We start from the raw sequence: 24,322 nt of genomic DNA, 5'->3' as shown, positions 1-24,322 counted from the left end.
GGAATGGGCCGGTGACCCCCAGAAGAGGGGCACAGGCCAGTGAGTATGCGACTCCAAGAGAGGGGGCAACATTGTGCGGTGTGGGGAATGGGCTGGTGACCCCCAGAAGAGGGGCACGGGCTGGTGACCCCTAGAAGAGGGGCACGGGCTGGTGACCCCTAGAAGAGGGGCACAGCCCGGGGGCAGCTTGGACTGTTTCCTAACATAAGAATTCTCAATACTATAGAGGATGTGAAGGGTGTGAATACTTGTGCAATGCTCCCGTCTCCATGCCCACGTGGGCCGCACTCGCTGCTGGTGACTGGCGCTGCGGTGAGACTGCCGGCTGCGGGTGAATATACGAGCGGCGGCCGGATCGAGGGGGCAGACACGGTGACAGAACGCACAGTGTGCACAGAGACCAGAAACCGGCTGGTGACGGGAAATAGAACAATATTCTCTCGTTACGATTGTCAGAGGCGGATGTGAGCAGCAATGTGATTGTCAGCGGCTGTCCGTGGGACACGGTGACGCTCGCACCCGCGGAATGTTTACGATTGTCCGTCAGTAACCAAGCTCCCACCCTTTCCCCGGCAGCTGGATATCGGCTTCTTTGCAGATCCTGACCGATCCAAGAACAACGTCTCCCATTATCCAGGACAATGTGGGGATGATGCTTATTCCCCCCATGATGGAGAGGAGGTCACAAGGATAAAGTGATAGCGGGGAACAAATCATTGGCATTTTGTGTCCACGGCCAGAAACTCCGCAAATCTCATCCCAGTGAGACCCTGCGGTCAATCCTCAAAAAGCGACAAAACCCAAAACTTGTGATAACTCAGAGCTCTGATAGGACAAGAATGGGCGGCCATCAATCAGGATCGGCCCAGTAGCCGATATCCAGGGGCAGGGGCGCGGAGGATAAGGGGCAGGAGCGCGGGAGGATTAGGGGCAGGAGAGCGGAGGATAAGGGGCAGGGGCGCGGAGGATAAGGGGCAGGGGCGCGGAGGATAAGGGGCAGGGGCGCGGAGGATAAGGGGCAGGAGCGCGGGAGGATTAGGGGCAGGAGAGCGGAAGATAAGGGGCAGGGGCGCGGAGGATAAGGGGCAGGGGCGCGGAGGATAAGGGGCAGGAGCGCGGGGGGATAAGGGGCAGGAACGCGGAGGATAAGGGGCAGGAGCGCGGGGGGATAAGGGGCAGGGGCGCGGAGGATAAGGGGCAGGGGCGCGGAGGATAAGGGGCAGGAGCGCGGGAGAATAAGGGGCAGGAGCGCGGGGGGATAAGGGGCAGCAGCGCGGAGGATAAGGGGCAGCAGCGCGGAGGATAAGGGGCAGGGGTGCGGGAGAATAAGGGGCAGGAGCGCGGGAGAATAAGGGGCAGGAGCGCGGGAGAATAAGGGGCAGGAGCGCGGGGGGATAAGGGGCAGGAACGCGGGAGGATAAGGGGCAGGAGCGCGGGGGGATAAGGGGCAGGAGCGCGGGGGGATAAGGGGCAGGAGCGCGGGAGAATAAGGGGCAGGAGCGCGGGGGGATAAGGGGCAGGAACAGGGGAGGATAAGGGGCAGTGCTGCCGGGAATATTGAGGCGTTACATTCATGGATTTGTCACTAACATATGTAACAACCTGCGGAATGTTTACGATTGTCCGTCAGTAACCATAGAAACAGCGACTAAAAGAGCGAAAACACTGAAGAGGGAAAATGTGAGTGAAGACTTTTGTCTAGGACTGTAGTAGTGCTGGTTGCTATGGTTACAGCACCTGCGTCCCCCGCGCCAGGCTTTAGTGTACGGACATTAGTGACATGACATAGGGGGACATTGTAGGGTCACACAGGCCTGCAGGGTCACGTTTCTCTGCCTGCAGAACCTCGGGGGTCGGGCTATACCCCTCAGGGGTGGGGTTATGGTGATGACAACAGAGGTTCCCCCTCCCTAATACAATATTAAATTATATAGAAAATTTTAGATAAAAATATATCTCTTAAAATGCAGAAAACTGTCGGGAAGACCCAGCGGGCACCGAGTCTGGGGCCCTGAAACCACCATATAAAAATAGGTTCTCTGGTCAAGGACCCGGGGCCCTTCATTATAACCCCACCAGTCTCTCCGGTAGTCACATGACCCCGCAGCACGGTCTCTTCTCGGCCGGGGTGGTGTCCTCTGCGGGGGCGATGAGCTTCAGTAATGGGGGCTCCCCGCTGGCATTAGTGTAATAGACTGAGTCAGGGGACGTTATCTCTGAGGGGTCCGGCTCCTGTGCTGGGGGCCCCGGGCTGGGCAGGGGTGGTGGTGGGGCATGTTTGTGCACCTTGGCTGCCACCCGCTGTCGCTTCAGTTCTGCCAGGGTGTGGTGGGAGCGCTCGTGACTCAGGTCCGGGCAGAGCTCCGCCTGGGTGGCCAGCTGGTAAGACACGCTGCGGTCCAGGCGCTTGGAGAAGGTGTGTTTAGGGGCGGACCGCACGCTGCCATTCCGCTGTGACGCAGATGCCGGAGCTGCCCCGGCTGCGCCATTCTTCTGGTTGTCTTCTCTCTCATCGACCTCGACTTTCTGAGGCTCGGCCTCCGGCTGCTAAAAGGGAGAGGAAACTGTAAGAGGCGGCGGAGGGACCATAAAGATGGCTGCAGGGTCAGCAGTCGTCCTATCATCAGAGGGCGGAGTCAGCAGAGTAAGAGGGCGGGGTTCGCAGTCTCCTCATTATCATTACAGGGCGGGGTCAGCAGTCTGCTCACTATCACAGGGCGGGGTCAGCAGTCTCCTCATTATCATTACAGGGCGGGGTCAGCAGTCTGCTCACTATCACAGGACGGGGTCAGCAGTCTCCTCATTATCATTACAGGGCGGGGTCAGCAGTCTCCTCATTATCATTACAGGGCGGGGTCAGCAGTCTCCTCATTATCATTACAGGGCGGGGTCAGCAGTCTGCTCACTATCACAGGGCGGGGTCAGCAGTCTGCTCACTATCACAGGGCGGGGTCAGCAGTCTGCTCACTATCACAGCGCGGGGTCAGCAGTCTGCTCACTATCACAGGGCGGGGTCAGCAGTCTGCTCACTATCACAGGGCGGGGTCAGCAGTCTGCTCACTATCACAGGGCGGGGTCAGCAGTCTGCTCACTATCACAGGGCGGGGTCAGCAGTCTGCTCACTATCACAGGGCGGGGTCAGCAGTCTGCATCACGCTTCACCTCCTGTTGCTGGGCCTTTGCTGGCCTCTCCTCCTCCTCTTCCTGGGCCTCCCCCTCGCTCTCCCGGGATCCTCGCTGCTGCCACACCATTGCCTCCTTCTGGTGCTCGCGGCGGTACAGGTTGGTGCGCTCAGTGACGCTCACGCGGCGGACCACCTTCCTGCGGACACAAGGTGGTATTGTCAGGGTTGGCTCAACTCTGGCGGCCATACTGACGCCAGAGCAGGGACCTCACCCCCGGCTGCCAGCACTGGACGTTCTCCTCTGGAGGGCGCTCTTGTGCTTGTCCTGGGACTTCCTGATGGCGTCGTGCTTGTGCTTGAGCTCCAGGATCTTGGCGCGCACGTCCTCGTCACTGCACACGTCTGCAGAGAGACAGAGGGGCGCAGTCACGGAGAGAGCGTGACCGGAGCACAGGGGCCCAATAAACGGAGACTACATTAACCCTTCACCATGCTGCGGAGTCACTTCTTTTCTACTTGAACACTTTAATTTTATTTCATCCCCTTGGAAACATTTGCTATTTTTTTTTCTCTTCAGGTTTTTTTTTTTTATTTCTCCATGAACGCGGCCGAACGAAGGACGAATTATTACCGGCGGCTCTGACACCAATAAGCGGGAAAATGGGCGCAATAAACACAAAAAAGGCAAGTTACAACCAGATCACTTCTGTGTGGAGCCGCGGGGCCGGCTGTCTGCGGCGTACGTCGGGCCGGGGGCGTCTCTGGATTTCCATTCATCGTCAGTCATAGTAACACACATATACAGTGGCATGGAAAAGTTTGTGCACCCCTGGTCAAAATTATTGTTAACAGTTAAGCAAGTTGAAGTTATCTAAATGTTAAAAAAAGTTATAGATGACACATTTCCTTTGTATTTTAGGCAAAAAAAATATATAAAAATGACATTATATATGTATATGTCATTTTTATATGGGCAGATGCAAAAGTTTGTGCACCCTTGGAGATGCTCATATAACTTTGACCAAGGCTTCAGACCTTAATTAGCCTGTTGGGGTTATGGCTTCTTCACCATCATCGTTAGGAAGGGCCGGTGATGCAGATGTCCAGCTTTATAAACCCCCCTCTAACCTTGTGCCACCAGACAGCAGCCATGGGGTCTTCTAAGCATCTGCCGAGCTCGGAGAACGGTGGAGGCCACAAAGCAGGAGACGATACAAGAAGATAGCAAAGAGTTTCCAAGTCGCCCTTTCCTCAGTTAGAAATGTGATTAAGAAATGGCAGTTACCAGGAACAGTGGAGGTCAAGATAAGGTCTGGAAGACCAAGCTAAATATCAGTGAGAGCTGCTGGTAGGATTGCTAGAGAGGCAAATCAGAACCCCCGCTCAACTGCAAAAGACCTTCAGAAAGATTTATCAGACTCTGGAGTTGGGGTCCATTGTTCTACTGCCCAGAGACACCTGCACAAATATGGCCTTCATGGAAGAGTCATCAGAAGAAAATGTCTCCTGCGTCCTCACCATAAAAGTCAGAAGTGCAAAAGATCATCTAAACAAGCCGGATGCATTTTATATCAAGTCCTGTGGACCGATGAGGTAACATAGACCTCTGTGGCCACAATGATGACAGGTATGTGTGGAGAAAAAAGGGCACAGGATTACAGGAAAAGAACATCCTGCCAACCATTAAGCATGGGGGAGGATCAATCATGCTTTGGGGTTGTATTGCAGCCAATGGCACGGGGAACATTTCACGAGTAGAGGGAAGAATGGATTCAATGAAATTTCTACAAATTCTTGATGCAAACATAACACCATCTGTAAAAAAGCTGAAGCTGAAGAGGACGATTCTACAAATAGATAATGATCCTAAACACACGTCACAATCCACAATAGACGACCTCAGAAGGAGCAAGCTGAAGGTTTTACAATGGCCCTCACAGTCCCCTGATCTGAACATCATTGAAAATCTGTGGCCTCAAAATAGAGGATGCAAGATGCCCCAGGAATCTCACAGATCTGGAGGAATTCTCCAAGCAAGAACGGAGGAAAATCCCTCAAACGAGAACTAAAAGACTCTTGTCTGGCTGCAAAAAGTGTTTACAAGCTGTGATACTGCAAAAGGGGGCGCTACTAGGTACTGACCATGCCGGGGGCGCTGCTAGGTACTGACCATGCCGGGGGCGCTGCTAGGTACTGACCATGCCGGGGGCGCTGCTAGGCACTGACCATGCCGGGGGCGCTGCTAGGCACTGACCATGCCGGGGGCACTACTAGGTACTGACCATGCCGGGGGCGCTGCTAGGTACTGACCATGCCGGGGGCACAAACTAAAATACATATAAGGAGATGTGTCATCTGTAACTTTAGGCCTTTTAGGGATTATTTCATCTTCAATTTGCTTCACTGTTCACAATAACAGGAAATCTGACGAGGGGTGCACAAACTTTTACATGCTGCTGTATATATATATCCGGCAGTCGGCGGCGTTCCCCGGGGCGTCTCCGGCTTTCCGTTATATATATCCGGCAGTCGGCGGTGTTCCCCGGGGGTCTCTGGCTTTCCGTTATATATATCCGGCAGTCGGCGGCGTTCCCCAGGGGTCTCTGGCTTTCTATTGATCACCAGTCACAATAATACATATATACACAGGGTCGGGCTTTCCCGCCGGGCTGGGCAGCTGTGAGCGCAGCGACACCTCGCGCCTCCTCCGTCCTTTCCTTATGTTTTAGGATGAGACGGGAGATTTGACTTTTTTCTACCTTTTTATCAGTCGCCCACAGAGAAGTTTTTCTTAGTACGATAACATGGCAGACGCGGCGGCCACTAGAAGACCCCCAGCTACCATACCAAACTCTACACCCAGGTGCCTGCTGTATGACGCAGCCTGCACCCACAGCCCGGCCGCTTCAGACATGCGCACGTCCTCCGCACAGGTTCAACTTTCTACAACTTTCTAAAACTTTTTTTTAAAAAGGATCGCATCACTATCTCCCCCGTACACAGTTACATCACGTGTCCGCACCCAGAGGCGTCTCATCCAGCAGAGATTTCGCGTTCAGGTCGGCGCCATGAGCAACAAGCATCTCCACCAACTGCATCTAAGGAAAACAAGAACAGGTGATAAATCACCGCCAGGCAGCCCGAGGCCCCGCCTCCCTCCGCCGGGCAGCCCGAGGCCCCGCCTCCCTCCGCCGGGCAGCCCGAGGCCCCGCCTCCCTCCGCCGGGCAGCCCGAGGCCCCGCCTCCCTCCGCCGGGCAGCCCGAGGCCCCGCCTCCCTCCGCAGGGGATGGGCACTTACCTGACCCCAACAAGCTGCAGCATGGAGCGGCTCCCAACCATCACTGTCCCGGGCATTCAAAGAGGCCATGTGCTCCAGAAGAAGCTCCGCCGCCGCCACGTAACCATTCGCTGCCGTAATGTGTAGCTGTAATACAGAGGAGGAGTCAGAGTCCTGAGGTCGTTGCATTTGGGGCGGGGATGAGCCGCTCCCGTTGCATTAGGGGTGGGGATGAGCCGCTCCCCGTGCATTAGGGGCGGGGATGAGCCGCTCCCCGTGCATTAGGGGCGGGGATGAGCCGCACCCGTTGCATTAGGGGCGGGGATGAGCCGCTCCCGGTGCATTAGGGGCGGGGATGAGCCGCTCCCGGTGCATTAGGGGCGGGGATGACACGCTCCCGGTGCATTAGGGGCGGGGATGACACGCTCCCGTTGCATTTGGGGCGGGGATGAGCCGCTCCCGTTGCATTAGGGGCGGGGATGAGCCGCTCCCGGTGCATTAGGGGCGGGGATGACACGCTCCCGGTGCATTAGGGGCGGGGATGACACGCTCCCGATGCATTAAGGGCGGGGATGACAAGCTCCCGGTGCATTAGGGGCGGAGATGACAAGCTCCCGGTGCATTAGGGGCGGGGTTGACACGCTCCCGGTGCATTAGGGGCGGGGATGACAAGCTCCCGGTGCATTAGGGGCGGGGTTGACACGCTCCCGGTGCATTTGGGGCGGGGATGACACGCTCCCGGTGCATTTGGGGCGGGGATGACACGCTCCCGGTGCATTTGGGGCGGGGATGACACGCTCCCGGTGCATTTGGGGCGGGGATGACACGCTCCCGGTGCATTAGGGGCGGGGATGAGCCGCTCCCGGTGCATTTGGGGCGGGGATGACACGCTCCCGTTGCATTTGGGGCGGGAATGACACGCTCCCGTTGCATTTGGGGCGGGAATGACACGCTCCCGTTGCATTTGGGGCGGGGATGACACGCTCCCGGTGCATTTGGGGCGGGGATGACACGCTCCCGGTGCATTTGGGGCGGGGATGACACGCTCCCGGTGCATTAGGGGCGGGGTTGACACGCTCCCGGTGCATTAGGGGCGGGGATGAGCCGCTCCCGGTGCATTTGGGGTGGGGATGACACGCTCCCGTTGCATTTGGGGCGGGAATGACACGCTCCCGTTGCATTTGGGGCGGGAATGACACGCTCCCGTTGCATTTGGGGCGGGGATGACAAGCTCCCCGTGCATTAGGGGCGGGGATGACACGCTCCCGTTGCATTAGGGGCGGGGATGAGCCGCTCCCGTTGCATTAGGGGCGGGGATGACACGTTCCCGTTGCATTAGGGGCGGGGATGACACGCTCCCGTTGCATTAGGGGCGGTGATGAGACGCTCCCGTTGCATTTGGGGCGGGGATGACACGCTCCCGTTGCATTAGGGGCGGGGATGACACGCTCCCGTTGCATTAGGGGCGGGGATGACACGCTCCCGTTGCATTAGGGGCGGGGATGACACGCTCCCGTTGCATTAGGGGCGGGGATGACACGCTCCCGTTGCATTAGGGGAGGGGATGACACGCTCCCGTTGCATTAGGGGCGGGGATGACACGCTCCCGTTGCATTAGGGGCGGGGATGACACGCTCCCGTTGCATTAGGGGCGGGGATAAGACGCTCCCGTTGCATTAGGGGCAGGGATAAGACGCTCCCGTTGCACTAGGGGCGGGGATGAGACGCTCCCGTTGCATTAGGGGCGGGGATGAGCAGCTCCCGATGCATTAGGGGCGGGGATGACACGCTCCCGTTGCATTAGGGGCGGGGATGACACGCTCCCGTTGCATTAGGGGCGGGGATGACACGCTCCCGTTGCATTAGGGGCGGGGATGACACGCTCCCGGTGCATTAGGGGCGGGGATGACACGCTCCCGTTGCACTAGGGGCGGGGATAAGACGCTCCCGTTGCATTAGGGGCGGGGATAAGACGCTCCCGTTGCATTAGGGGCGGGGATAAGACGCTCCCGTTGCATTAGGGGCGGGGATAAGACGCTCCCCGTGCATTAGGGGCGGGGATGAGCAGCTCCCGATGCATTAGGGGCGGAGATGAGACGCTCCCGGTGCATTAGGGGCGGGGATGAGCAGCTCCCCGTGCATTAGGGGCGGAGATGAGACGCTCCCGATGCATTAGGGGCGGGGATGAGACGCTCCCGGTGCATTAGGGGCGGGGATGAGCAGCTCCCGATGCATTAGGGGCGGAGATGAGACGCTCCCGATGCATTAGGGGCGGGGATGAGACGCTCCCGGTGCATTAGGGGCGGGGATGACACGCTCCCCGTGCATTAGGGGCAGCTCACTATACATCAGGGTATGTGGCACAGTCTGGGGGGCGATCACTAGGTAACGACGCTCGCCCGGTGGGCACAGACATCTCTCTGAACACAAGATGTCACCTGACACCGGGGACAAGGCGTGAATTATATATGAGGCTGAGAGCTGAGAACACAGAGCGAGGCGGCAGACGAGAGACCAGCGGAGGGAAATGGGGGTCACTCATCTCCCCGAGTATTCAGCCAGTATTACACTGGTGGTTGTTCGTACTGCTGGGGTTATTGTTCTCTGGTGTCAGCACACATATATCCCACCAAGGACAACATCTGCAGGAGTCTGTATGTTCTCCCCGTGTTTGTTGGCTTTCCTCCGGATTCTCCCACACTCCAAAGACTGATGGGGAATGTAGATTGTGAGCCCCGATGGGGACAGTGATGATAATGTCTGTAAAGCGCTGTGGAATTAATGGCGCTACATAAAAGTGAGTAAAATAAATAAATAAATACACACACATGTAAACTGTATCACACACACATACAGTCATGGCGTTTGGGGTCATTGTCCTGCTGGAAGACCCGTGACCTAGGACGCACACCCAGCTTTCTGACATTGAGCACTACATTGCCATTTTTTTGATGCCTAGTGCACAGCAAAAAAAATATATATATATATATATCTGTGACCCTCCACCATACCTGACTGTAGGTACTGTGTTCTTTTCTTTATAGGCCTCATTCCATTTGGAGTAAACAGTAGAATGATGTGCTTTACCAAGAAGCTTTATCTTGGTCTCATCTGTCCACAAGACGCTTTCCCAGAAGGATTCTAGCTTACGTACATTTTGGCAAACTGCAGTCCAGCTTTTTTAGGTCTCTGTGTCAGCAGTGGGGTCCTCCGGGATCTCCTGCCATAGCGTTTCATGTCATTCACATGTGGACGGATAGTTCGCTGACACTGATGCCCCCTGAGGCTGCAAGACAGCTTTAATTTCTTTGGACCTTGATTGGGGCTGCTTATCCACCATCCGGACTATCCTGCGCTGCAACCTTTCATCAGTTATCTGCTGTCCAGGGAGATTAGCTGCAGTGCCGTGGGGTGTAAACTTCATTATGTTGCACACCGTGGAGAACTGGGCCGACTTCGCGGTCGGCTACAGGCTCTACCGTAGGGACGGGCTGCACCTCAATGGGGAGGGTGCAGCGGTGCTGGGGAAGAAGATGGCTAATAGGTTGGAGGAGTTTTTAAACTAGAGACGGGGGGGGGGGGGGGGGACCAAGGAAATAGGTGGGATGTGAGGCAAGCAAGGGGGAAGGTGAGAAGTGAATATAATGAGGGTGGAGAGGGGGGTGGGGATAGTACAGTTAGATCGTTAGAGAAGAATAGGATGCTAAATAACCCCAAAGTTTTATCTTGCATGCTGACCAACGCAAGAAGCCTGACCAATAAGGCGGATGAGCTGCAGGCGCTTATATCGGAGGAGAGGTATGACATCGTAGGTATAACAGAGACTTGGCTAGACGATAGCTACGACTGGGCGGTAAATTTAACAGATTATAGTTTATTTAGAAGGGACCGGAAACAGGGGAAGGGCGGAGGAGTCTGCTTATATGTAAGGTCACGTCTAAAGCCCAGACTAAGGGAAGATATAGGAGAGGGAGAAGAGGGGGTCGAGTCCATGTGGGTAGAGATAGAGGGGGCAAAAAATAATAATAAAATATTACTGGGGGTCTGCTATAAGCCACCAAATATAACAGAGGAGAATGAGAAACTGCTATTAGGACAAATAGACAAAGTAGCAAAACATAATGAAGTGATTGTAATGGGGGATTTCAACTACCCGGATATTGACTGGGAAACAGAAACCTGTAGATCTCAGAAAGGAAAAAGGTTCTTGACAAATATTAAGGATAATTATCTCTCCCAACTAGTGCAGGAACCAACGAGAGGGACGGCCGTGTTGGACTTAATATTGACTAATAGGCCTGATAGAATAACTGAGGTACAGATAGGGGGGCACCTAGGTAATAGCGACCATAATATTATCGACTTCAAAATGCTCTTCAGTAGGGTTATCAATAAGGGAACAACTAAAACATTAAACTTTAGGAGGGAGAAGTTTGATCAGCTGAAAGAAAACCTTCAACTTATAGACTGGGACAAAGTTCTTAATCAAAGGAATACGAATAGTAAATGGGAAACCTTCAAAAGAATTCTGAATACTCAGTGCGAGAGGTATATACCGTATGGGAATAAAAGGGCCCGAAATAAGAGGAAACCAATATGGTTGAATAAGAACGTAAAAGGGGCGTTAAATAGCAAAAAAGAGGCATTCAAGAGATTAAAACAGGAAAACAGTAAGGAGGCACTAATGTGTTACAAGGAAAAAACGAGAACCTGCAAAAAACAAATAAAAATAGCAAAGGAGGAAACAGAGAGACGTATTGCTAGGGAAAGTAGATCCAATCCCAAACTGTTCTTTACGTATATAAATAGTAAAAGGATTAAATCGGATAATATTGGACCGATAAAAAGTGAGGAAGGCAAAATCATAGAGAAAGATGAGGATAAAGCTAATCTATTAAATACATTTTTTTCGACAACTTTCACAAAGGAAAAAGAACTAACAGGAGAAATGAGAAGTGACAAACTTAATCCTCCACTAAGTATGACGAATCTAACCCAAGCTGGGGTACAGAAACACCTCAGTAACATTAAAATAAACCAATCACCAGGACCTGATGGCATACACCCACGGGTACTAAGGGAACTAAGTCATGTGATAGACAGACCGTTATATCTTATATTTAAGGACTCTGTTGAGACTGGGTCTGTGCCACTTGATTGGCGACAGGCGAATGTAGTGCCAATATTCAAAAAGGGAGCCAAAAGTGACACCGGAAACTATCGGCCGGTGAGTCTGACGTCCGTTGTGGGCAAAATTTTTGAAGGCTTCATTAAAGAGGCAATTACGGAGCATCTTGATGCTAATAATCTATTAACCCCGAACCAACATGGATTCATGAGGAATCGCTCCTGCCAAACAAACCTGATTGACTTCTACGAGGAGGTTAGCTCTCGAGTAGATCAGGGGGAAGCAGTGGATGTCGTGTATCTCGACTTCTCAAAAGCGTTCGATAGCATGCCACATAATAGGTTGGTATACAAAATGAGAATGATGGGGCTGGGGGAAAATGTCTGCAAGTGGGTAGCTAACTGGCTAAAGGATAGAAGGCAGAGGGTGGTTATAAATGGAATATACTCAGATTGGGTAAGCGTCACTAGTGGGGTACCACAGGGGTCTGTACTAGGCCCAATGTTATTTAATATCTTTATTAACGACATAGTCAACGGGATAAATAGTAAAATATCAATATTTGCAGATGACACAAAGTTATGTAAAACAATTAATACAAAAGAGGACAGTGCAGACCTACAGAGGGATTTGGATAAGCTGGGTAGGTGGAGCATTAAATGGCAAATGAGGTTTAACGAGGAGAAATGTAAGGTCATACATATGGGAAGGAAAAATGGAAGTCACCAGTACTCACTGAATGGGAAATCATTGGGGAATTCAGAGATGGAGAAGGACTTGGGCATCTTGATTGATAGCAAACTAAATTGGAGTGCCCAAAGTCAGGCGGCTGCTGTAAGGGCAAACAGGGTAATGGGATGTATCAGAAGAGGTATAGCTGCAAAGGAGGAGAACATTGTTCTTCCACTGTACAAAGCACTGGTCAGACCACACTTGGAATACTGTGCTCAGTTATGGGCCCCAATATATAGAAAGGATAGAAATGAGCTTGAAAAGGTACAAAGGAGGGCAACAAAATTAATAAGGGGAATGGAGGGACTGCAATACCCAGAGAGGTTGGCAAAACTAGGACTATTCAGCCTGGAAAAGAGAAGGTTGAGGGGGGACATAATAAATGTGTACAAATATGTTAGGGGACAGTATAGAGATCTTGCCCGGGATTTGTTCAAAAGGAGGGATATTACGGTAACAAGAGGGCACTCACTAAGACTGGAAGAGAAAAGGTTTCAGCACCAGCATAGGAAGGGGTTCTTTACGGTAAGAGCAGTGAGAATATGGAATTCACTGAGTGAGGAGACGGTAATGTCGGATTCACTAAACCAGTTCAAGCGGGGACTGGATGCATTTCTAGATACCAGGCAGATTTCAGCATATACTTAAAAATAAAATAAAATAGTAGGTTGATACAGGGATTTATTCTGACTGCTGGTTTCAGAGTCGGGAGGGAATTTTTCCTCAGGTGAAGATTGGCCAAATCATTTGGGGTTTTTGCCTCCTCTGGATCAACTTTAGCAATTACAGAACTAACAGGTCGAACTTGATGGACGCAAGTCTTTATTCGGCTTTACAAACTATGTTACTATGTTACCGTGGACAAAGGAACATGAAGATGTCTGGAGATGGACTTGTAACCTTGTGATTTTTGGTATTGGTCAACAATTTTGGTTCTCAAGTCCTCAGACCGTTCTCTTCTCCTCTTTCTGTTCTCCATGCTCAGTGTAGCACACACAGACACACAATGCAAAAACTGAGACAATTTCTCCCCTTTTATCTGGTCTCAGGAGTGATTTCCATGTTGCCCACACCTGTTACTTGCTACAGGTGAGTGTGAACGAGCATCACAAGCTGGAAACAAAGTTGTTTACTCACAATTTTGGAAAGGTGACAACAATTTTGTTCGGACCATTTTTGGGGTTCTGTGTGGAATTATGTGGAATTTGCCTTTTTTTCTCTGTTGTCCCAATAAACCCGTGTATAACAAACTGTGGGGAATTGTGATAATGTTCTGGGAGAAAGACTTCATCTTCTGGAACAATTTCACACTGTCGGCCATGACTGTATATTATATGCACACACAGGGGTCACTCACCAGGCTGGTGCCCGCCGCGTCCTGAGCGTTGACCTCGGCCCCTGACTCCAGCAGCTGCCGAATATCAGACACCATCATCAGCTCGGTGGCCGCCCGCGCCTCCTCGATCTTCTCCTGGGTGATTCCTAGTTAGGACAGACCCCGCGAGGGTGAGCAGAGAAGACCATCACATAAGGCGGCGGCGGGGGAGAGGCGGCGGCCGCGGAGGAAGGACTCACCCTGATCAGCCATAGCGGTCTCTATGTGGTCCAGGGTGACGTCGTCCTCACAGAGGTCATAGGGCATGTTCCCATCAGAGTTCACAGCCAGCAGGTTGGCGTTACTATGGAGACAGGGCATGGTCACCCCTGACATGTACAATGGTCTCCTCCACGTTACTATGGGACACCCCCCCGACATGTGTCCAATGGTCTCCTCCACCTTACTATGGGACACCCCCCGACATGTGTCCAATGGTCTCCTCCACCTTACTATGGGACACCCCCCGACATGTGTCCAATGGTCTCCTCCACCTTACTATGGGACACCCCCCGACATGTGTCCAATGGTCTCCTCCACCTTACTATGGGACACCCCCCCGACATGTGTCCAATGGTCTCCTCCACCTTACTATGGGACACCCCCCGACATGTGTCCAATGGTCTCCTCCACCTTACTATGGGACACCCCCCGACATGTGTCCAATGGTCTCCTCCACCTTACTATGGGACACCCCCCGACATGTGTCCAATGGTCTCCTCCACCTTACTATGGGATACCCCCCCATCCTCCAACATGTGTCCAATGGTCTCCTCCACCTTACTATGGGACACCCCCCCGACATGTGTCCAATGGTCTCCTCCACCTTACTATGGGACACCCCCCGACATGTGTCCAATGGTCTCCTCCACCTTACTATGAGACACCCCCCGACATGTGTCCAATGGTCTCCTCCACCTTACTATGGGACACCCCCCGACATGTGTCCAATGGTCTCCTCCACCTTACTATGGGACACCCCCCGACATGTGTCCAATGGTCTCCTCCACCTTACTATGGGACACCCCCCGACATGTGTCCAATGGTCTCCTCCACCTTACTATGGGACACCCCCCCGACATGTGTCCAATGGTCTCCTCCACCTTACTATGGGACACCCCCCGACATGTGTCCAATGGTCTCCTCCACCTTACTATGGGATACCCCCCCATCCCCCAACATGTGTCCAATGGTCTCCTCCACCTTACTATGGGACACCCCCCCGACATGTGTCCAATGGTCTCCTCCACCTTACTATGGGACACCCCCCGACATGTGTCCAATGGTCTCCTCCACCTTACTATGGGACACCCCCCGACATGTGTCCAATGGTCTCCTCCACCTTACTATGGGACACCCCCCGACATGTGTCCAATGGTCTCCTCCACCTTACTATGGGACAACCCCCGACATGTGTCCAATGGTCTCCTCCACCTTACTATGGGACACCCCCGACATGTGTACAATGGTCTCCTCCACCTTACTATGGGACACCCCTGACATGTGTACAATGGTCTCCTCCACCTTACTATGGGACACCCCTGACATGTGTACAATGGTCTCCTCCACCTTACTATGGGACACCCCCGACATGTGTACAATGGTCTCCTCCACACTTACTGCTGGATGAGCAGCTCCACCAGGTGCAGGTGTCCGCAGGTGGCGGCGGCGTGCAGCGGCGTCCATAGTTCACTGTCGCAGGCGTTCACATCAGCTCCGGCGTCCAACAGCGACTGGACGATCTCCTCATAGTCATCAATGCAGCACTGCGAGCACAGACACATCCCTGACCGGACTGTAGGGGGCGACGAGGAGGAGGAGGGGGGGAAACAAGGAGGAGGAGGAGGGGAGAAGGGGAAACAAGGAGGAGGAGGGGGGGGGAACAAGGAGGAGGGGAGGAAACAAGGAAGAGGAGGAGAGGGGGGGGGACAATGAGGAGGAGGAGAGGGGGGGGACAATGAGGAGGAGGAGAGGGGGGGGACAATGAGGAGGAGGAGAGGGGGGGGACAATGAGGAGGAGGAGAGGGGGGAAACAAGGAGGAAGAGGAGAGGGGGGAAACAAGGAGGAAGAGGAGAGGGGGGAAACAAGGAGGAAGAGGAGAGGGGGGAAACAAGGAGGAAGAGGAGAGGGGGGAAACAAGGAGGAAGAGGAGAGGGGGGAAACAAGGAGGAAGAGGAGAGGGGGGAAACAAGGAGGAAGAGGAGAGGGGGGAAACAAGGAGGAAGAGGAGAGGGGGGAATCAAGGAGAAAGGGGGGGGGAAGAGGGGGGGGAACAAGGAGGAAGAGGGGGGGAAACAAGGAGGAAGAGGGGTGGAAACAAGGAGGAAGAGGGGGGGAAACAAGGAGGAAGAGGGGGGGAAACAAGGAAGAGGGGAAGGGGGTAAAGAAGGGGGAGGAGGGGTAAAGAAGGGGGAGGAGGGGTAAAGAAGGAGGAGGAGGGGTAAAGAAGGAGGAGGAGGGGGGGTGGGGGGGGGCAAGGAGGAGGTGGAAACAAGGAGGAGGAGTAGGAGCGGGGGGGAAACAAGGAGGCGGGGGGAAACAAGGAGGAGGAGGGGAGGAAACAAGGAGGAGGAGGAGAGGGGGGGACAATGAGGAGGAGGAGAGGGGGAAACAAGGAGGAAGAGGGAGGAAACAAGGAGGAAGAGGGAGGAAACAAGGAGGAAGAGGGAGGAAACAAGGAGGAAGAGGGAGGAAACAAGGAGGAAGAGGGAGGAAACAAGGAGGAAGAGGGGGGGAAACAAGGAGGAAGAGGGGGGGAAACAAGGAGGAAGAGGGGGGGAAACAAGGAGGAAGAGGGGGGGAAACAAGGAGGAAGAGGGGGGGGAAACAAGGAGGAAGAGGGGGGGGAAACAAGGAGGAAGAGGGGGGGGAAACAAGGAGGAAGAGGGGGGAAACAAGGAGGAAGAGGGGGGGAAACAAGGAGGAAGAGGGGGGGAACAAGGAGGAAGAGGGGGGGGAACAAGGAGGAAGAGGGGGGGGAACAAGGAGGAAGAGGGGGGGGAACAAGGAGGAGGAGGGGGTAAACAAGGAGGAGGAGGGGGTAAACAAGGAGGAGGAGGGGGTAAACAAGGAGGAGGAGGGGGTAAACAAGGAGGAGGGGAGGGGGGGGACAAGGAGTGACAACAAGGAGGAGAGGACGAGGAGGTGGACGGGGGAACAAGGAGGGGCGATGTGGAGGGTGATGGCGGGAAGGGGGGTGGGTGAGACGAGGAGGGCGACTGTTGGAGATGGGGGGGGAGGGTTTGTGGCAGTGTTGGTGGAGGCAGTGGATGCCGGCACTGTCGGGGGCAGTCGGCATTCCCTGGGGTCTCGCCCTCACCTGGTGCAGCGCTGTCAGGCCGTCCTCGTTGTACAAATTGGCGCTGAATCCGCTCTGCAGCAACTGACGAACTGGAGAGAAGAGAAACCATTATAGAGTGGAGAGGACACGAGCACGCCGGGGGTCACCGGAGCACGCCGGGGGTCAGCGGAGCACGGCCGGGGGTCAGCGGAGCACGGCCGGACACACCGGGGGAAGAAGCGAGCGGAGCACGCCGGTGGAAGGAGGGAGTGGCGCACGCCGAGGGAAGGAGAGAGTGGCGCACGCCGAGGGAAGGAGAGAGCGGAGCACGGCCGGGGGGGTCAGCGGAGCACGGCCGGGGGGGTCAGCGGAGCACGGCCGGGGGGGTCAGCGGAGCACGGCCGGGGGGGTCAGCGGAGCACGGCCGGGGGGGGTCAGCGGAGCACGGCCGGGGGGGGTCAGCGGAGCACGGCCGGGGGGGGTCAGCGGAGCACGGCCGGGGGGGGGTCAGCGGAGCACGGCCGGGGGGGGTCAGCGGAGCACGGCCGGGGGGGGTCAGCGGAGCACGGCCGGGGGGGGTCAGCGGAGCACGGCCGGACACACCGGGGGAAGAAGCGAGCGGAGCACGCCGGAGGAAGGAGGGAGTGGCGCACGCCGAGGGAAGGAGAGAGTGGCGCATGCCGGGGGTCAGCGGAGCACGGCCGGGGGTCAGCGGAGCACGGCCGGACACACCGGGGGAATAAGCGAGCGGAGCACGCCGGAGGAAGGAGGGAGTGGCGCACGCCGAGGGAAGGAGAGAGTGGCGCACGCCGAGGGAAGGAGAGAGTGGCGCATGCCGGGGGTCAGCGGAGCACGCCGGGGGTCAGCGGAGCACGGCCGGGGGTCAGCGGAGCACGGCCGGGGGTCAGCGGAGCACGGCCGGGCACACCTGGGGGGGGAGGAGAAGTGAGCGGAGCTCGCCGGGGGAAGGAGGGAGTGGTGCACGCCGAGGGAAGGAGAGAGTGGCGCATGCCGGGTGTCAGCAGAGGCACAATGCCACACGGGATGCCACCCATCGTTCCCATCATTCCCAGAACAGATATAAGGGAGCAAGGGTTAAATGGGACAGCCGGAGCAGGATGTGGGTCCCGGGGAGCCGGTGCTGGTGGAGGAGCCGTGCCCGTGTTTGAGTTGGCAGTCTGCGGGCACATTGCTGTCTGCTGGGTAAATATCTGGCCTTGGAAACGCCATTAACCCAAGAGATGCCACAAACCTGAAGAAAACCTATGCAGAGAAGTGTAGAGTCCCTAACAACCCCCCCCTTACACCGCAACCCCCCATACACACTGCCGACCAATGTGCCCGGCTGCAGCTAGGCCAGCAGTGTGGGGGTTAACCTCGGATTTCCCTCCGAGTGAAAGAAGGAAGCGGCGACTTCCTGATCCCGGAGTCAACAGCGAGATCTCCGGCAAACAGGACGGCGAGGCCGCGCCAACCTCGTACCGCACCACGTGCCAGGAGCAGAGGAATGCCCGCAGCGGCACACAGTGCCCAGCGTCACTACAGAACAGCATAGCCATGAACCAGGAGGCTCAGCATGAGCTAGTGCAATGGTGGAGTCACCCTGAGGATTACAGCCCTCCACCAGGCGACGGTGCCAGGGGTGACCATACTGACTACAGGTCTCAATGGCCGACCCGAGGGCAGAGGACGGGCTGTCTGATGTACAAGTCATTATACGGGGGCTGCGCACCCACAAATCCCCTCATTATAATGTCCCCCCACTTCACGTGCTATTATATCCAGGCTCCTGCAGCACAGGTTATTACCCCCCCCCCCCCTCAATACGATTATTCCCTGTATACTACATGTCTTCCAAGCATCACTCCTCCAGGCTCCCCTTCCCCGTCCTCCTCCTCCTCCAGGCTCCCCTTCCCAGTTCTTCTCCTCCAGGCTCCCCTTCCCCATCCTCCTCCTCCTCCTCTAGGCTCCCCTTCCCCGTCCTCCTCCAGGCTCCCCTTCCCCGTCCTCCTCCTCCTCCTCCAGGCTCCCCTTCCCCGTCCTCCTCCTCCTCCTCCAGGCTCCCCTTCCCAGTCCTCCTCCTCCAGGCTTCCCTTCCCCGTCCTCCTCCTCCAGGCTCCCCTTCCCCGTCCTCCTCCTCCAGGCTCCCCTTCCCAGTTCTCCTCCTCCAGGCTCCCCTTCCCAGTTCTCCTCCTCCAGGCTCCCCTTCCCAGTCCTCCTCCTCCAGGCTTCCCTTCCCCGTCCTCCTCCTCCTCCTCCAGGCTTCCCTTCCCCATCCTCCTCCTCCAGGCTCCCCTTCCCCGTCCTCCTCCTCCAGGCTCCCCTTCCCCGTCCCCGTCCTCCTCCTCCAGGCTCCCCTTCCCAGTCCTCCTCCTCCAGGCTCCCCTTCCCAGTCCTCCTCCTCCAGGCTCCCCTTCCCAGTCCTCCTCCTCCAGGCTCCCCTTCCCAGTCTTCCTCCTCCAGGCTCCCCTTCCCAGTCTTCCTCCTCCAGGCTCCCCTTCCCAGTCTTCCTCCTCTAGGCTCCCCTTCCCAGTCTTCCTCCTCCAGGCTCCCCTTCCCAGTCTTCCTCCTCCAGGCTCCCCTTCCCAGTCCTCCTCCTCCAGGCTCCCCTTCCCAGTTCTCCTCCTCCAGGCTCCCCTTCCCAGTCCTCCTCCTCCAGGCTTCCCTTCCCCGTCCTCCTCCTCCTCCAGGCTCCCCTTCCCCGTCCTCCTCCTCCTCCAGGCTCCCCTTCCCAGTTCTCCTCCTCCAGGCTCCCCTTCCCCATCCTCCTCCTCCTCCTCTAGGCTCCCCTTCCCCGTCCTCCTCCAGGCTCCCCTTCCCCGTCCTCCTCCTCCAGGCTCCCCTTCCCCGTCCTCCTCCTCCTCCAGGCTCCCCTTCCCCGTCCTCCTCCTCCTCCTCCAGGCTCCCCTTCCCCGTCCTCCTCCTCCTCCAGGCTCCCCTTCCCCGTCCTCCTCCTCCTCCAGGCTCCCCTTCCCCGTCCTCCTCCTCCTCCAGACTCCCCTTCCCCGTCCTCCTCCTCCTCCAGGCTCCCCTTCCCAGTTCTCCTCCTCCAGGCTCCCCTTCCCAGTTCTCCTCCTCCAGGCTCCCCTTCCCAGTCCTCCTCCTCCAGGCTCCCCTTCCCAGTCCTCCTCCTCCAGGCTCCCCTTCCCAGTCCTCCTCCTCCAGGCTCCCCTTCCCAGTCCTCCTCCTCCAGGCTCCCCTTCCCTGTCCTCCTCCTCCAGGCTCCCCTTCCCTGTCCTCCTCCTCCAGGCTCCCCTTCCCCGTCCTCCTCCTCCTCCTCCAGGCTCCCCTTCCCAGTTCTCCTCCTCCAGGCTCCCCTTCCCAGTCTTCCTCCTCCAGGCTCCCCTTCCCAGTCTTCCTCCTCCAGGCTCCCCTTCCCAGTCTTCCTCCTCCAGGCTCCCCTTCCCAGTCTTCCTCCTCCAGGCTCCCCTTCCCAGTCTTCCTCCTCCAGGCTCCCCTTCCCAGTCTTCCTCCTCCAGGCTCCCCTTCCCAGTCTTCCTCCTCCAGGCTCCCCTTCCCAGTCTTCCTCCTCCAGGCTCCCCTTCCCAGTCCTCCTCCTCCAGGCTCCCCTTCCCAGTCCTCCTCCTCCAGGCTCCCCTTCCCAGTCCTCCTCCTCCAGGCTCCCCTTCCCAGTCCTCCTCCTCCAGGCTTCCCTTCCCCGTCCTCCTCCTCCAGGCTTCCCTTCCCCGTCCTCCTCCTCCTCCTCCTCCAGGCTCCCCTTCCCCGTCCTCCTCCTCCAGGCTCCCCTTCCCCGTCCTCCTCCTCCTCCTCCAGGCTCCCCTTCCCCGTCCTCCTCCTCTAGGCTCCCCTTCCCCGTCCTCCTCCTCCTCCTCCAGGCTCCCCTTCCCCGTCCTCCTCCTCTAGGCTCCCCTTCCCCGTCCTCCTCCTCCTCCTCCAGGTTCCCCTTCCCCGTCCTCCTCCTCCTCCAGGCTCCCCTTCCCTGTCCTCCTCCTCCAGGCTCCCCTTCCCCGTCCTCCTCCTCCTCCTCCAGGCTCCCCTTCCCCGTCCTCCTCCTCCAGGCTCCCCTTCCCCGTCCTCCTCCTCCTCCTCCAGGCTCCCCTTCCCTGTCCTCCTCCTCCAGGCTCCCCTTCCCCGTCCTCCTCCTCCTCCTCCAGGCTCCCCTTCCCCGTCCTCCTCCTCCAGGCTCCCCTTCCCCGTCCTCCTCCTCCTCCTCCAGGCTCCCCTTCCCCGTCCTCCTCCTCTGTGGAGGTTACCTGCTGTGTGCTGGACTCACGCCCGTTTACAGAGGCTGATACACCCGATCCCAATACTACAAGGGGTGCACTTACTTCCATCCATGTAAAGTCTTCACTCCCCGGGGCATTAATATCACATCAGACCAGGGATATCTGGGATGGTGGGGTAATACTCCAGGATGCTGGGAGTAGTTGTGACATGGATAGAGGAGACCCCGATAATCAGCAGACCCCATACGTGTCCCAGGGGGGTCAGCACCTCTGCGATGTCCTGCACAGTGGGGCTGGCGTTGCTCTGCAGGGCGGAGCGCTCCGCTGTGGGGCTCGGTATCAGATCAGTGACCGGCCCGCAGTAATCATCAGACGTTACTGCAGTGGGGGGAAGGGTTAATCCGGGGTGCCTCCCTATTACATGCTATATACAGGGGGAGGCCGAAACCCAGGAGGCAGCGAGTCACTCCGGCCTCAGGCACCTCACAGTGATCCCATTAATCCTCCACACACACACCCCCACCTAGCCCCCCAATGGCCCCGGACTAACAGGATTATCACTTAACACCAACCTGCCCAGAGAAGAGAGGCCGGCAGAAACCCCAGAGGAGAGAGGCCGGCAGAAACCCCCCGAGGCCAAGAGGAGAGAGGCCGGCAGAAACCCCCCGAGGCCCAGAGGAGAGAGGCCGGCAGAAACCCCCCGAGGCCCAGAGGAGAGAGGCCGGCAGAAACCCCCCGAGGCCCAGAGGAGAGAGGCCGGCAGAAACCCCCCGAGGCCCAGAGGAGAGAGGCCGGCAGAAACCCCCCGAGGCCCAGAGGAGAGAGGCCGGCAGAAACCCCCCGAGGCCCAGAGGAGAGAGGCCGGCAGAAACCCCCCGAGGCCCAGAGGAGAGAGGCCGGCAGAAACCCCCCGAGGCCCAGAGGAGAGAGGCCGGCAGAAACCCCCCGAGGCCCAGAGGAGAGAGGCCGGCAGAAACCCCCCGAGGCCCAGAGGAGAGAGGCCGGCAGAAACCCCCCGAGGCCCAGAGGAGAGAGGCCGGCAGAAACCCCCCGAGGCCCAGAGGAGAGAGGCCGGCAGAAACCCCCCGAGGCCCAGAGGAGAGAGGCCGGCAGAAACCCCCCGAGGCCCAGAGGAGAGAGGCCGGCAGAAACCCCCCGAGGCCAAGAGGAGAGAGGCCGGCAGAAACCCCCCGAGGCCCAGAGGAGAGAGGCCGGCAGAAACCCCCAGAGGAGAGAGGCCGGCAGAAACCCCCCGAGGCCCAGAGGAGAGAGGCCGGCAGAAACCCCCCGAGGCCCAGAGGAGAGAGGCCGTCAGAAACCCCCCGAGGCCCAGAGGAGAGAGGCCGGCAGAAACCCCCCGAGGCCCAGAGGAGAGAGGCCGGCAGAAACCCCCCGAGGCCCAGAGGAGAGAGGCCGGCAGAAACCCCCCGAGGCCCAGAGGAGAGAGGCCGGCAGAAACCCCCGAGGCCCAGAGAAGAGAGGCCGGCAGAAACCCCCGAGGCCCAGAGAAGAGAGGCCGGCAGAAACCCCCCCCCCGAGGCTGGCAGAAACCCCCGAGGCCAAGAGGAGAGAGGCCGGCACAAACCCACACACACTGTCGGCCGGTCCGTCCTGCAGGGCCTCCCTGCCTTACCCAGTCGGTCAGTCGGTCCTGCAGGGAGTCCCCCACCCGCCCTACGCACAGTCGGCAGTCCCCCCCTACGCACAGTCGGCCGGTCCATCCTGCAGGGATCAGTGGCCGTCAGATCCCGGGGCCACAGGAACAACAAGAGAACAGACAAGAGAGGACGATCACATTACAGGAAGAGAGGCCGCAGGTGGAGGAGAATGAGGTGCAGCAGGAAGAGCTGACACCAGAGAGAGAAAGAGACCTGAGAACGAGAATAACCACAACCCCCAACATGTGTCGCCTGAACCCACTGTCCGCGACCACTGACGACGCATTTATTCTGCAGTGGCCTAAGACTCCAGACACACACACATATATATATATATATATATATATATATATATATATATATATATATATATATATATATATATATATATATATATATATATATATATATACATACACACACACACACACACACACACACACACACACACACACACACACACACACACACACACACACACTATAATATAATATAATATATATAATGTTATATGAAAAAGTTTGGGCACCCCTATTAATCTTAAGCTTAATGTTTTATAAAAATTGGTGTTTTTGCAGCAGCTCTTTCAGTTTGATCTATGTAATAACTGTTGGATACAGTAATGTTTCTGCCTTGAAATGAGGTTCATTGTACTAACAGAACCCTTATCATTTTCTTGTTTTAAATACTCCTGCCTACTTTTTACTGACTTACTAAAGCACTTTTTTTGGTTTTGTAACCTCATTGAGCTTTGAACTTCATAGCCAGGTATATGCAATCATGAGAAAAGCTACTTAAAGTGGCCACTTGCAAGTTGTTCTCCTGTTTGAATCTCCTCTGAAGAGTGGCATCATGGGCTCCTCAAAACAACTGTCAAATGATCTGAAAACAAAGATTATTCAACATAGTTATTCAGGGGAAGGATACAAAAAGCTGTCTCAGAGATTTAACCTGTCAGTTTCCACTGTGAGGAACATAGTAAGGAAATGGAAGAACACAGGGACAGTTCTTGTTAAGGCCAGAAGTGGCAGGCCAAGAAAAACATCAGAAAGGCAGAGAAGAAGAATGGTGAGATCAGTCAAGGACAATCCTCAGACCACCTCCAGAGAGCTGCAGCATCAACTTGCTGCAGATGGTGTCACTGTGCATCGGTCAACTATACAACGCACTTTGCACAAGGAGAAGCTGTATGGGAGAGTGATGCGAAAGAAGCCGTTTCTGCAAGCACGTCACAAACAGAGTCGCCTGAGGTATGCAAAAGCACATTTGGAGAAGCCAATTTCTTTTTGGAAGAAGGTCCTGTGGACTGATGAAACCAAGATTGAGTTGTTTGGTCTTACAAAAAGGCGTTATGCATGGCGGTAAAAAAACACAGCATTCCAAGAAAAACACTTGCTACCCACAGTAAAATTTGGTGGAGGTTCCATCATGCTTTGGGGCTGTGTGGCCGGGAATCTTGTTAAAGTTGAGGGACGCATGGATTCCACTCAGTATCAGCAGATTCTTGACAATAATGTTCAAGAATCAGTGACAAAGTTGAAGTTACGCAGGGGATGGA

The 24,322-nt window shown here is 56.2% G+C and overlaps 1 protein-coding gene across 3 annotated transcripts in view; it reads right to left on the bottom strand.

Moving 5' to 3' along the window:
* Nucleotides 1-807: 807 nt before the first annotated feature.
* Nucleotides 808-24,322, bottom strand: part of LOC141242297 (protein phosphatase 1 regulatory subunit 16A-like) — a 28,466-nt gene continuing 4,951 nt past the window's right edge. The window contains exons 1-10 of one of the 3 annotated variants that reach the window (XM_073668845.1): nucleotides 21,209-21,428; nucleotides 16,959-17,029; nucleotides 15,259-15,404; nucleotides 13,839-13,942; nucleotides 13,621-13,745; nucleotides 6,425-6,550; nucleotides 6,148-6,223; nucleotides 3,398-3,527; nucleotides 3,163-3,322; nucleotides 808-2,547 (exon numbers count right to left, since the gene is read on the bottom strand). In XM_073668845.1, coding sequence (XP_073524946.1) covers nucleotides 2,092-2,547; nucleotides 3,163-3,322; nucleotides 3,398-3,527; nucleotides 6,148-6,223; nucleotides 6,425-6,550; nucleotides 13,621-13,745; nucleotides 13,839-13,942; nucleotides 15,259-15,404; nucleotides 16,959-17,029; nucleotides 21,209-21,218 — 1,404 coding nt within the window. In that variant the 5' untranslated portion in view covers nucleotides 21,219-21,428 and the 3' untranslated portion in view covers nucleotides 808-2,091. Of the gene's footprint in view, nucleotides 2,548-3,162; nucleotides 3,323-3,397; nucleotides 3,528-6,147; nucleotides 6,224-6,424; nucleotides 6,551-13,620; nucleotides 13,746-13,838; nucleotides 13,943-15,258; nucleotides 15,405-16,958; nucleotides 17,030-21,208; nucleotides 21,429-24,322 lie in introns of those variants that run through there. The other 2 variants (XM_073668843.1, XM_073668844.1) reach the window with 2 other exon arrangements.

The sequence above is a fragment of the Phyllobates terribilis genome, unplaced genomic scaffold, assembly GCF_046119375.1.
Source record: "Phyllobates terribilis strain yellow unplaced genomic scaffold, ASM4611937v1 Scaffold_1037__1_contigs__length_458829, whole genome shotgun sequence".
NCBI lineage: Eukaryota > Metazoa > Chordata > Amphibia > Anura > Dendrobatidae > Phyllobates > Phyllobates terribilis.
The sequence above is the reverse complement of the archived record's forward strand: the minus strand, read 5'-3'. Positions and strand labels throughout refer to the sequence as shown.